General features: G+C 37.9%; 1 protein-coding gene across 3 annotated transcripts in view; it reads left to right on the top strand.

Moving 5' to 3' along the window:
- SLCO5A1 (solute carrier organic anion transporter family member 5A1) overlaps positions 1-13,301 on the top strand; it is a 139,003-nt gene that overhangs the window by 105,261 nt on the left and 20,441 nt on the right. For all 3 annotated transcript variants that reach the window (XM_038579476.1, XM_038579475.1, XM_038579477.1), the window contains one exon: positions 1,937-2,135. In XM_038579476.1, the coding sequence (XP_038435404.1) occupies positions 1,937-2,135 (199 nt within the window). The remainder of the gene's footprint in view (positions 1-1,936; positions 2,136-13,301) is intronic.

Raw genomic sequence — 13,301 nt, 5'->3', positions numbered from 1 at the left:
GAGACTGGAGTGAAATATGCCAGAATGTTAGGCATATGTTTTGTTTTGTTTCTTCATCCTTCTCTGTGCTTTTCAAGTGTTCTATTACAACGTATATTACATAATGTTTGCAAAATAATGGAAAAAACCAGGAAACAGAAAAAACTACAATTTGAGAAGCTACCACCCACCTGTTGATTTATCCCCCACCCTTTTCTCCCCTGTCTTGTTCCCAGCCTGAATGGAGGGGTCTTTCTCTCTCTCTCTCTCCCCATCCAGTGCTAACTTAATCATCTGTGCTATTAATTCTATATTCTCTTGACTTCTCAGGGATCTTGCATTGGCTTTAGATAACCTTTTCCCCCCACATTCAAACTTCCATTCTTTTTTCGTCTATTTTTGTTCACATATAAATATGCTTAGTCCCCTCCTGTCTTAGCAAACTCCCCAAGCTCCAATTCTACCTTGACTCCACTCTTACTCTAGACCCATACCCGTTTTTCCTTTTATAGCCTAAAGTCTAGAAAGCGTCTGAATTCTAATCTCTAAATCCTCATCTCAACCCATTGTAGTCTGTCTTCTTCCTTTGTAACATCCTTAACATTGCTCTTGCCACGATCTCTAGTGACATAATTGTCCTGTCTCAGTCTTCACCTTTTGTCTTCATACTTTGTTCCGTACAAATACTGCCACTTCTGTGATGCCCTCCTTGATTTCTCCCATGGAAGGCTCCGATGCTTTTTTCCCTGTATTCTCCCTGTCTTTGTATAATTGTTTTCTTGTACTCAAATTTGTATATTTCTATTTTAGATTATAAGGTTGTTGGGGCAGGCAGTATAACTTTTTTTAAAATTTTTTAAAAAGCTGTGAAATATAATGCACAGAAAAATACATTGATCAAAATTTAGAGCTACTGAATAACCATAAAGTGAACGTTTGTGTAACTATTACCCCAGTCATGGAACAATGTATTTTCAGGACTCCAGGGGCCCCTGTGTCCTTTCCTGACACCACCTGTTCCCCCTACTGTCTTGGGTTTATGACACTCAGTTTTCTTCATAGTTGCACTGCCTGGATATGCATTCCTAAACAAATCGTTTAGTTTTACCTGCACTTGAACTTTTTACAAATGCCATCGTGTCACATGATCCGTTCTGTTTTGCTTCTTTCATTGAACATTGTATTTGTGTGATCCATCGTTATAGTTGTATGTTATTATATTTCTTCATTTTTATTGCTGTACAATGGCATTTCATATATGAACTTCCAACATGCAATGTATTTAGTCATGGACATTTGGTTTATTTCTAGTTTTTGGCCATTATTCAAATACCCTGTACACTTCTTTGGGCCCCCATGTGCCTGAATTTCTTTGTGGTATAGATACAATAGTAGAATTACCTGTCATAGGATGCGTATGTCTTTGATTCTACCAGATAATGCCAAACTGTTTCTCAAAGTAGGTGTCTCAATTTGCATCGCACCAGCTGTGTAGAAAGTGCCCATTGCTCTATGTATATCTCTGCCAACACGTGGTAGTATTGGACTTAAAATTTTTTTATCAACACAAATGGTGTAGAGTAGTATTTTACTATGGTTTTAATTTGTATTACCCTGTTAGCAGTGAGGGTGAGCACCTTCATGTATTTATTGGCCAGCTGGATTTCCTCTTTAGCGAAAGACCCATTCAAGTTTTGTTCACTTTTTTAGTGGGTTGCTTGTCTTTATTTTCTTGCTTTGTAAAAGTGATTTTACATTTTGGATATGAGTCCTTTGTTGGTTGTATGTGTTGAAGATAAATTATACTATAAAATCATACACATTGAAGATTTATTGATTACAGTATTTTTTATTCTTTACCTTGATTGCTAGTAGCTAAGTAGAAACAGAGTAATCAGAAAACAAATTATAGTGTATGTTGCTTCAATTAATCCTGTCCTTCCCTTCTTCTCTCTAGGTGTCATTATTGTTCCCAGTGCTGGTGTTGGTATCGTCTTGGGAGGCTACATCATAAAGAAATTGAAACTTGGTGCAAGAGAATCTGCCAAACTAGCCATGATCTGCAGTGGTGTGTCTTTACTGTGTTTTTCAACCCTATTCATTGTTGGATGTGAAAGTATTAACCTAGGAGGAATAAACATCCCTTATACAACAGGGTAAGTATCTTGAAAGAGCCATTTCATGTCATTCTAATCATGAATGATGTGCAGGGCCCTATAGTGTTGGTACCCCAGGGTCGGTTCCCCTCTCCAGGTGGGTCTCTGTGCTTTCATCTCCTCAGGTGGATCACGCACTTGTGGAGGGTAGGGGCCATGATCTCTCCTTTGTCCATGCCCCTTTCGACCCTCACAGAGTGCCTTCCATAGTATTTTGGTTACAGTGGATGAGGAGGACATGCTTGTGGGGTTAATGAAAATTGTTCTTTTTTTTTTTTAATGCCACATGTTGAGTAGACAATACATTCACATAGTCTAAAAACATAAAATTCAATGAAAATACAATGCATAATGAAAAGTCTTGCTCTTACCCAAGTTCAACACCCCATTTCTCCAATCAAAGACAAACCAGGTATAACCGCTTTGATTCATTTCTTGTGCATCCTGCCAAGGCTTCTTTATGTAAGAAACTATGAATATTTGTTTAAAATGTTCTATATCCAAAAGGTAGCATTTTATACATACTTCTCCTGGCTTAAAAAGAATGTAACAATATAGCTTGGAGATCTTTCTGTGCCAATAATAATAATACAAAGCATAGCTAACCTTTATATCGATGCTCTTCTCATACTGTACATATATTAACTCATTAATCCTCATGACAACCCTATCAGGTAGGTTCTATTATCATCTTGATTTTACAGATGGCAAAACTGAGGTACAGAACACACATACTGGTGGTATGCTGCTAATATGTAACACGTGGCTAAGAAAGAAGTTCCAATCTGTAGAATTTGCCGATTTCAGAGGTGTAAATATCTCACCATGGCTGATATCAAGCTAACAATGTGAAGATACTGAACACCAATCTGGGAGATGCCCAGTCATGTACGATTGTATAATGTTTCTCTCCTACAGATATTTAGACCTAAATAGCCTAGTCGAGACATAGATAAGTATAGTAAGATAACTAGGAGGTAATGGATTGAATATTTATTTGTTTGTAATATTTATTTAATTATAAGTGTATGTAAGTTAATTTTTAATAATGGCTGTGCCAAGCAAATAGTTAACAAAATCCTTGAAAATAGAGGATTTTGTGACCTAGGGTGGCTGCGCTGCGTGTTACATAGAACTTAATCGGTACTTAACCACAAACAATTCAGAGTTCATGCCTTTAAGCACTCCTTTTAACTACCATGTAACATTCCATTTAATTCTATTTTGTAATTTAACCAGTCTCCATTTGAAAGGCAATTTCCAGTTTTTAGTCATTAAAAATAATGCTACAATAAATAACCTCATGCGTATATCGCTTCTCCTGTGTGCCAGGTATTTGTAGGATAAATTCCCAGGAATGAGATTGCAATGAATATTGCCAAATTTCCTCCCCAGGTGTTGTATTAATTTGCTCCCTCACCAGCAATGGATTTGCGGATCGATTTCCTACAGCCTTTCAAGAGAAGGTGGAATGTTCCCCTTGGAGAGTTATGAAGACTGTAACTTTCATTTCCTGAGTACGTTCAGTTTGTTAGGATCTACTCATTGGACCTTCAGTGCCTAGATTTTGGTGCTTGTTGCCAACAAACACTGTTTCCTTTTGATTTTTAGTGAAGTTTTATCTTATAAAATGTTCCACTTGAAATTTGAATACGAAAAGCTTTAATTTCACTTACCCAACCTAGAACATCAGAAAGAAAAAAAGAGGAGCTGTTAGTCAAAGATTATGTAGATGACAGAGTATGGTCACTTGTATCAGGAATTTTTTTTTTTTCATCAGGAATTGTGTCTGGATGGTGCATGGCTGCTTTTAGTGCCTATTAGAATGGCATAGGAAATAAGATCTTGAAAAATTTAAGGGCAATATAGAATAAGGGCCCAGATTCCTGAGTTAAATCTGAATTCACATCTTCACTAAAAGCCTCAGTATCCTCATCTGTAAAAGAGGGTGATGATAATAGTGTCTTAATCCCATGGACCTACTGAAATAGAATACCGTAGACTGAGGCTTAGAAACAGCAGAAGTTTGTTATTCACTGTTCTGGAGTTTGGGATTGGGGTACCTGCAGATTTGGTGTCTTGTGAGGCTCCACTTCCTGCCTCATAAATGGCCATCTTTTCCCTTGTCTCCCCATGATGGAAGAGGTGAGGCATCTCTCTAGAGTCCTTATAAGGGCACCAATCGCATTCATGAGGGCTCCACCTCTCAAAGGCCCACCTTCCAAATACTATCACACTGGGGGTTCATTTTCAACCCATGCATGTTGTGGGAACCCAAACATTTAGTATATGGCAATGAGAATCACCTTAGAGTCGTCAGGTAAGGGTAGTATGAGCAACATATGTAAAGCTCTCAGCTCGATGCCTGGCCCACAGTAAGCGCTCACTGAAAGTTAGCTATTGTTATCAGTCATCACTAATAAATTAAGAATAATTTCTACTTCTATCAAATGATTTTTATTACAGTTGGAAAATAAATAGGATTAAGAAGTTAGAAACAAAAAACTAATAGTCCCCTGACCAATCCTGCTTCCTAGGGCAATAGTTTTAAATTATTTTTAGCTGTCTCTTCTGGTATTTACCTCTATCGTTTTAAGACAAAATGCATAAATTAACTAAACTGGGACATTATTTATGACTTCCTATCTTAGTAAATGAAGAGTTCAGCTTTCCCTTCATATATGACATTGATTTTTCTCAAATTCATCGTTGTCTTATTTTCATTTTCTTGGTTTTCTCTGAATGTGTGTCTGGCTTCCTATACTCTCTGAGGGCTCAAAATATCTCGCCATGATTTTTCACCTTTCTGATGAACTTATGATTCCATTTCCCACCCCTTGGAGTCGTCTAAATCAAAGCCCTAGTGCCCACACTCTAATCTGGACACAATGCGCCCTGGGCCTGCTACCCAGCTGGCACCCTGGGAACCCCATTTGCTTTTGTCTGTATCTTGTTCTTTGTTCCCTGGGCTCTGTGGATGCCTCTTTTCTGGCTCCTCTCTCATTTTTTGAGAGCACACCCTCTACTAGATACAGGAAGGCTATACTGGCTGTAACTTTTTTGTTTTGAAGACTTTTCATGAGATGGTTTTTAAAAAAACCTATTATGTTTGATTGTCAGTTGGCTGGGTAAAGAATTTTAGATTGGATGAATCATTTTCCCTCAGAATATTGAAGTTATTACTCCATTGTCATCTGATTTTTCATGCTATTGTGGGAAATCTGCCTTTTCTTTTTGCCAGTCTTTCCTATGTGCCCTATGTTTCTTTCTAGGAGCTTCCAGTTTACTTCTGGTATTCCTGAATTTCACCATGATGTACTTTGGATTGTGTGTGTGTGTGTGTGTGTGTGTGTGTGTGTGTGTGTTTTCTTTTTCTCCCTCCTGAGCACTTAGCTTTATTGTCTGGAAACTGTGTCCTTCAGTTCTATTTTTATTTTTTATTTAAATTTTGTCATTTTTTTTGTCACTGCTTTTTCTCTTCTCTTTCCTTCATTGATCCTCTACTTATCACCTATTTTTATCTCATTTTTATCCTATTTTTGGAAAGGTTTTTTTTGAGCTTCGTTTTTTTCAGTCTTCTGCTAAATCTTTATCTTGGATATTGTACTTTTAACTTCCACATTTCTTTCTAATTTTTTTATTGTTTCTTGCTTCTAGTCCTCTTGCTTCATGGGTGGAATATCTTCTGTTACTTCTCCAATATTATTAAGAATTTCTTTTCCTTTCTGAATTGTCTATGCTGTCTGCTGTCTCTTTATTTTGCTATCTCAATTATGTTGGAAGTTTCCCTTGCATTTCTGTGATCCTTAGCTTTCTCTTAGTATTGAAGAACAGGAATTTAAAGAGCTGAGTAGGTGCTCTGTGTTCGATGACAGAGCTTGTCATTTGGTGCATCTCACTGTTCGGTCATTTCATTGGGGTGCTGGATGTCAGAACTGGAGGTCTTACCTCTGGGGTGCTTCGGCTCTTCAGGAGCAGAATTCTCCTGTCTCTTGGCTGAGGCTGTGTTGGGGTGTGTTCTGGCTTGTAAGCCTACCTGCTGGCATTCTAGAGCTGGGAGTGGAGTGGGATGGGAAAGGGTCTGGGTCCTTCTGGTCATTCTGTAGATTTTTACATGATTCCCCTGCCACAATTCTAGCATCTCACCAAAGGTCTCCTTATGTGTGATGCTCTTAAGTCCATATAGCCTTTGGTTCATTTTCTGCAGAAAATATAGAGGAAGAAGAAAGAGTAGCCATCTACTATCTAGGGTGGAGACAGGATCTGCTTAAAATTGGCCACCCTATTTCTTGTGTTGTCTCTTTAGAACTCCATGAGTTCTAAAAATGTGTTCTTTCCTCGACTACTGGCCTTTCCCATGCTCTTGTATATATTTTAAGTTTTTAACGTACTTTATTAGATTCTCTTTTTCCATAATATTGCATCAGTTGAACTAGCTGCTCTCTAGGCATAATTTATACCTGGGAACTTCCTTTCATGGATCTCAATTGTATCCACTATTTTTTGTTTGGTTGTTTATTTATTTATTTAACTCCTTGTTTTGCTGGAGAAAAATACCAAGATACCATCTGAGGAAAGAGGACATGGGAAGAAAAACTTTCTGAGCCTGTCAGTGTATTACAGTGACTATGTGCTTCTCTCACACTTAATGATAGTTTGAATGAGTATAGAATTATAGGTTGAAAGTTACCACTCTGAGAACTTGGAAGCCATTGTTTTGTCATTGAGCATCTAATGTTGCTAACAGGAAGTTAAACTCCCATCCTAGCTCTCATTTGTCTGTGGCCAACTTTATTTGGAAGTTTTTAGGACATTTTTTATTCAAGGTGTAAATTTCATAAGGAATGGTTTATCCTCTGATTTTGTCTTGGTTGGCCCTTCCAATGTCACTTTCTCAGAGAGGCTGCTCCTCCCTGCCCAATCTGAGGGAGCTCACTCTCTTCTCATTCTTTATCTGTCACTTCTCTTTAGTCTCCTCATTGCATTTACTACTCACTGAAATTACCTCATTTAATTATTTGCTCTGTTCATGCCTCCTGTTTCTAAATCAGGAGCTCCTTGAAAACAATTCCTCTAGCAGTCTACATAATAGTTGCATCCCCACCATCTGAAGCAATGCAGGGTGCTTGTTGGATGAAGGAAGGAATGGTTGATTGAATATCTTCTCCCAGTGCTTTGTTCATTCATTACATTAGCCATCTTAATCTAACAAATCTATCTTCTTTATTCTTTACCCTGGAGAAGTTTTCTTCTGCTATAGCTTTACTCACTCCATTTCCCATGTGTTCACCAGGACTGCTGCTAATCCGATGTTGGAATTTACAGACTGGCTGCCTGTATGTGTGGCTTGTTCTCTCATTATTTCCCACATCCTTTGCTACAAGAGATTCTTTCATACTTTGTTTTCTATTCTTTATGTAGATTTTTTTTTAATTTCAAGAATAACTTTTTTCTTTGTTGTATTCTGAGTGTTCCCTTTTCATAACATTCTGATTTCTTTTCAGGGAGTAATATCTTCTCAGACCTGTGTATATAATTGGATTTCTTTTCTTGACTTTGTTTTTATGTCTCACAATTTGCCATTTGATGTTAAGGGTCAGTTTTTCTCTTTGTTTATCCTGGGCTTTCCGGGTTGACAAGACTCAGTCTAGCATCTTTCAGGTTATCTGCTCCACTGCTCATGCCCCCCTACAAAAATGAGGGAGTTTTATTCTCAGTTGTCAACATCTAGAGTAGAAGTTTAGCAGGGGATCCCTGGGTGGCTCAGCGGTTTGGTGCTTGCCTTCGGCCCAGGGTGTGATCCTGGAGTCCTGGAATTGAGTTCCACATCGGATTCCCTGCACAGAGCCTGCTTCTCCCTCTGCCTATGTCTCTGCCTCTCTCTCTCTCTCTTTCTGTGTCTCTCATGAATAAATAAATAAAATCTTAAAAAAAATAGAGTAGGAGCTTAGCTTTTTAAATTTCTTCCAATCTATTTAGAGAAGAACTTTCCAGAGATGGTCTGGGGTCTGACGTGGGGGTGGAGATGGGTGAATATGAGAAAGGAAGGGCCCACCAATACAATTGTCTCTCCTCAGACGTCAGCTTCATACTCATCTTTGGCTTCTGCCACAGCTGATAATTTTAAGCTCAGAACTTTGTGGAACCTTGAGGAGGGCCAATAGGGCAGGGTGCATCTTCCCCAAGGTGGGACCTACTTGTCACATAAACTTATGCCTTTCCACTTGCTACTTTTATGAAGTTTGGTGTCATTCTTTCCATTCCTCTTTGCTAGCGTTATTCCTTTTAATCTTAGTTGCTTTAATTTTAAGTGCATTCTTAGTAGAGAGGGAAGGCAGACTGTCTTACCTGCTTCTAAACTGTTAGTCCCCTCAAGACATTAAAGCCCTTGCTTAGCACCACATCTGTCTTGCCAATCCTGAATCAACTGATTCTGGACTCTGCAGTCTATGGACAAAAATTATGTAATTGTGCTGATTGGCTCCATTACAAATTTATGAGTTCCAATCTTAGCAGGCCCTCATCTTTGCTGAGCAATCCATTTCTTGGCCCTACTCAGCTTCCTTCCCTATGGGCCATGATGGTTACATTTTATAAACTCCTTTTCTTCAAATATTTTTATTTTACCCTAGTCTTGTTTTTCTTGTTGGACATTCCAGATTCTGTGTTAGTAAGAAAACAGAGGTTCCAAGAAGGAACTTCTTAACCTCCTCGCCTGTCTCCCCCCAAACTCCTTTGTCAAAGATGATTTTATTTTCAGAGAAAAGTAGTAGAGGGGGGCAGTTTTCTACCTGTGTGACCATGCAAGAAAATTACCTAATATTTTTGAGTATTGGTCTCCTCATTTTTAAATTGGTAATAATGTCAGTCACACCTGGTTACAAGCATAATTAAAGTAAAATACATGTAGCTGAAAAATTAAGATACTGCAGAAGGGTAAAAAATGACAAGTCAGTGTCGCTTTCCTCCATCTTCAACCTCCAGTTTTGAAGCATTCCAATTTCTTAAACAAATGTTTGTAGTTTTGATTTTTTTGAGGATTGTATTGAGGAAGTTTCCTGATATTTCCTAGCATAGAGTCCAGCATAAAATAGGTGTTGAAAAAGTTAGTTTCTTGTCTCTTCTCCCTTCTCTTCTAGATCATACAAAGCTTTTCTTCTTTATTTATTTTATTTATTTATTCATGAGAGACAGAGAGAGAGAGAGAGAGAGAGAGAGAGAGAGAGGCAGAGACACAGGCAGAGGGAGAAGCAGGCTCCCCACAAGGAGCCGAATGTGGGACTCGATCTCCTCACCCAGGATCACACCCTGAGCCAAAGGCAGACACTCAACCACTGAGCCTCCCCCTTTTCTTCTTTAAAGGATAAATGAATGTCTGACATCTACCTCTGTGCAGGGATGTTATTCATCTAGTGATGCTGAATTGGAGGAACTTGATGAAAATAAACTTACCTATCTAAATCCATGATTTATGGTACACTTCTCATTTAATTGTATTCAATAAGGAAAAACTTGGTTAGGCATGCTAGAGGCTACTTCAAGTATCCATTCATTCCAGTCTTTGCAACCTGACTTTATCAAAGTTTTTAAATTAGCAAAATAAAAACCCTAGTTTCCTTGGAGAATTCCTCTGGCTTCCCAAATACTTCTAGGAAGAAAATATACCAATATTGATAGTATACTAAAATTGAATTGGTATAAACACTTTTGGGTGATGCAACTGCACAGGCTTGGCACTTTTAGAATAGCAGTTCAGTTTCTGTGAAGAACAAGGGGACCCTTCCTCCAAGTAGGGTGAGGGCTACATTTCAGCCTCTCTTCACTCCTTTGGCTTGTGCTTTTGTGCAGTGTACAACCTGCTCACAAGTATGAGTTGGCCTGTTAAGTAATAACTATTATCTGTTTTTTATGATTTTGAGGCTTGCATATGGGATTTTTTTTCTCCTTTAAAGCCAATAAAGAGAGAGATGAAGGGAATGGCAGTGAAGAGGCGAGTCTTTGTTAGGCATCTGTTTAGCTCAGGTATGGTAATTGGCACTTGTTTGTGTGTATCTTTTATATATAATGCTTACAACATTACTGTGTGTATTATTACCCACATATTTTAGTTAAAGAAACTGGGCTTAGGGATGAAGTGATTTGCCCAAAGTCATCAATTAATAAGGAGTAGAACCAAATAAAACCCAGATTTTCTATTTCAGAGTTTGTGTTCTTTCTGAAAACCAAACTCAGGTGCTGTTTTACATTTTGCATTTCATGTAGATACACACTAGAGTGCACAAACCACCTCCTTACCAAGAGAACCATGGAGAGCACATCTTTTTCTGGCAGTAATGCACATTTCCTCATATTTGGTGCAGCTGGCATCATGCTGTGTTCTACACACCCACTGCTTTTACTCTGTGGCTCTCAGGTCAGCTGGTCTGGATTCTCACCATGGCCTTGCCACATACTAGCTGTGAGTATGGGCAAATTAGTTAATCTTTCTGTGCTCGGTATCCACACCTTTAAGGTGAAGACACTGATAGATACTGTCTTGTTGAGCTGCTGTGAGGACTGAATAAAGTACTTGGCACCTTCCTTACCCTCCATGACTCAGTTCCCTTATCAGTAAGATGGGTTAATAACAGCACTAATCTCTTAGAATTATAGGAAGGATAAAATAGGATGAAACCCATATGTATTAAGCAATTTATACCTCACTATTTAAAATGGTACTTTTTGTCATTTGAAATAAGAGAAAGAAACTCAGAAGGATTAAATAACTTGCTGAGTCACATAGTCAGAAAAGGCTAGAAGTAGAATTTGAACCCAGGTTGCTCTGATTCTGAATGCAGTGCTTTTCATTATTAAAATATTCTGAAAGAAGATTAAAAAAAAACACAAAATAGCAAGCACAGTATATAAGCCACCTTCTTTTGTATAAGAAGCTCTAGGTTCAACAGTAGGGTGAATCTTCATGATGATTGATCTTTGAGTTAGTATCAAGGGCTCAAGAGGCACCTGAATAGCTGATAATGGGTTTGGGATATTTTAGAAAGATGAACTTTTCCTCTTGAGCCAAGATGGAGTCACAGTCTTTTTGCAGGATGAACCTGACATGCTATTAATGGTTCCCCTAGAAAATTCAGATTTGACAGCTGAGATATGGAAACAAACTAAGCATCCACCAACAGATGAATGGATAAAGAAAATGTGGTATACACACACACACACACACACACACACACACAATGGAATATGATGCAGCCTTAAAAAAGAAAGAAATTTTGCAATATGTGGTAAAATGTATGAACCCTGAGGACATCATGCTATGTGAAATAAGCTAGTTACAGAATGACAGATATGGAATGATTCCATTTATATGAGGTATCTAAAATAATTAAGGCAGAATGGTGGCTTAAGGAAATGGGAAATGGGGAGTTACTAATCAATGGACATCAAGCATCAGCCATCCAAGATGAATAAGCTCTAGGGATCTGCTGTACACCAGTGTACCTATATTGTACACTTAAAATTTGGTAAGAGGGTAGATCTCATGTTAAGTGTTCTAATCACAATAAAATAAAATTGAAAAAATAGAAATTCAGATTTGAGGATTTGAGGATTTTTCATAATGAAAGATCCTAGGCACTCTGGTTAATATCCTGGCCCATTCCCAACTCAAGGAATTACATTCCCAGTACCCACTATTAACCTGTAGCATTTTTTGTTTGTTTGTTTGTTTCTTTTTTGGGGTGGGGGTGCAGTTAGAGGGGCAGAGGGAGAGAGAGAATCTCAAGCAGGCTCCACATCCAGTGCAGAGTCTGATGCAGGACTTGATCTCACAACCCTGAGATGATCATGAGCTGAGCCAAATCAAGAGTTGGATGTTTAACCAACTGAGCCACCCTGGTCCCTCCCTGTAGCTGTAATTAGGAAATGTGTTTTGCTTCCCCTATGTGTCTGTATTTCACACAGGTATGTCAAAATCATCTTGTAGCCTAAGAGTCAGGATTTACTGTCAAGTCTGTGGCTTAAATAATACTTTATATAAACACATTACATAATGTGATTCTTTGCTCTTTACCTTTTCTTCAAGTAATTTTTAAAAATGGGGTTAAATCTGATGTCCATGTACAGAATTGTTCAACAGTACTGAGTCTTGATAAATCATTTAATAATGCGAGCTTTATTATCTTTCATTTATCAAATGTCATCTCTTTGAGCTTAAAACCAAGATCTATTATATCATCTTCTGGTTGAATTACTTCTGACTTGAATTACTGGGCCAGAACTTTTCCAGGGATGATTTCTTGAGCTGTGAAGTGAGGACGAAGCATTTTCTCAGTTTTCTGTGTTTGGCAGTGATTGTTGGATGGAGTGATCCACCAAGTTCGAACAAGTCCAAAATCTCAGAGGTTGGGATTTTTCCCTTAAGTTACTTCTCTCAATATAGTTTTATTGACCCAAAGTGCTAAGACTACAGAAATTGAATATAGCCTGCTTATTCAGACTTTTGCAGCAACTTTCCCAAAATGCATTACACTACCTCTGCTTCTGCCCCATGGTGTATTTAGACAGTACTCTACTACCAGTCCTCTGGGTAACTAGCATTTCTGGTCACATCGTTTCTAAATTCTCTAATGAAACCATTCATTTCCTCATCTGTGTCTCACAGACAGCTTCACCTACTGAATTTTTATCCCATTGTTTAAAGCTTTTGATGCCATCCAAGATCTTTTATTTATTATATTACTAATTTTAAAAGAAATTCCTGAAAAGTAGAGAACAAATAGTTTATGAAAGATGTTAGGTATGTGTGTCTCTGTGTCTCTGGATTATCCTGGTTACCTTTATTAATAGGCTTACAATTCATTTCTAGCTATATGTATATGATCTATTTTTGGCTCTGTTTGGGTGACACAAACAGAATTTGCTTTATTTCATTTTAGGAGGATCAAGGAGTTGTGAAATATAAGCAGGTTTTCTTTCCAATGAGTTTTAAATTTTGTGATGGAGATCTAAACAACATGAAACCTACAAAACTACATAATACCTGTTTAAATATAATAAGCCTTTTTATTTCAAAGAACCTATGAATATTACTAAACTTAGGACCAAATTTACCATTCTATAACCTCATACTAACATAGTCAATAAAAAATGTTCATCATGTAATGCTAG

This window comes from Canis lupus, chromosome 29 (genome assembly GCF_011100685.1).
Source record: "Canis lupus familiaris isolate Mischka breed German Shepherd chromosome 29, alternate assembly UU_Cfam_GSD_1.0, whole genome shotgun sequence".
In the NCBI taxonomy this organism is placed as follows: Eukaryota; Metazoa; Chordata; class Mammalia; order Carnivora; family Canidae; genus Canis; species Canis lupus.
The sequence above is the reverse complement of the archived record's forward strand: the minus strand, read 5'-3'. Positions and strand labels throughout refer to the sequence as shown.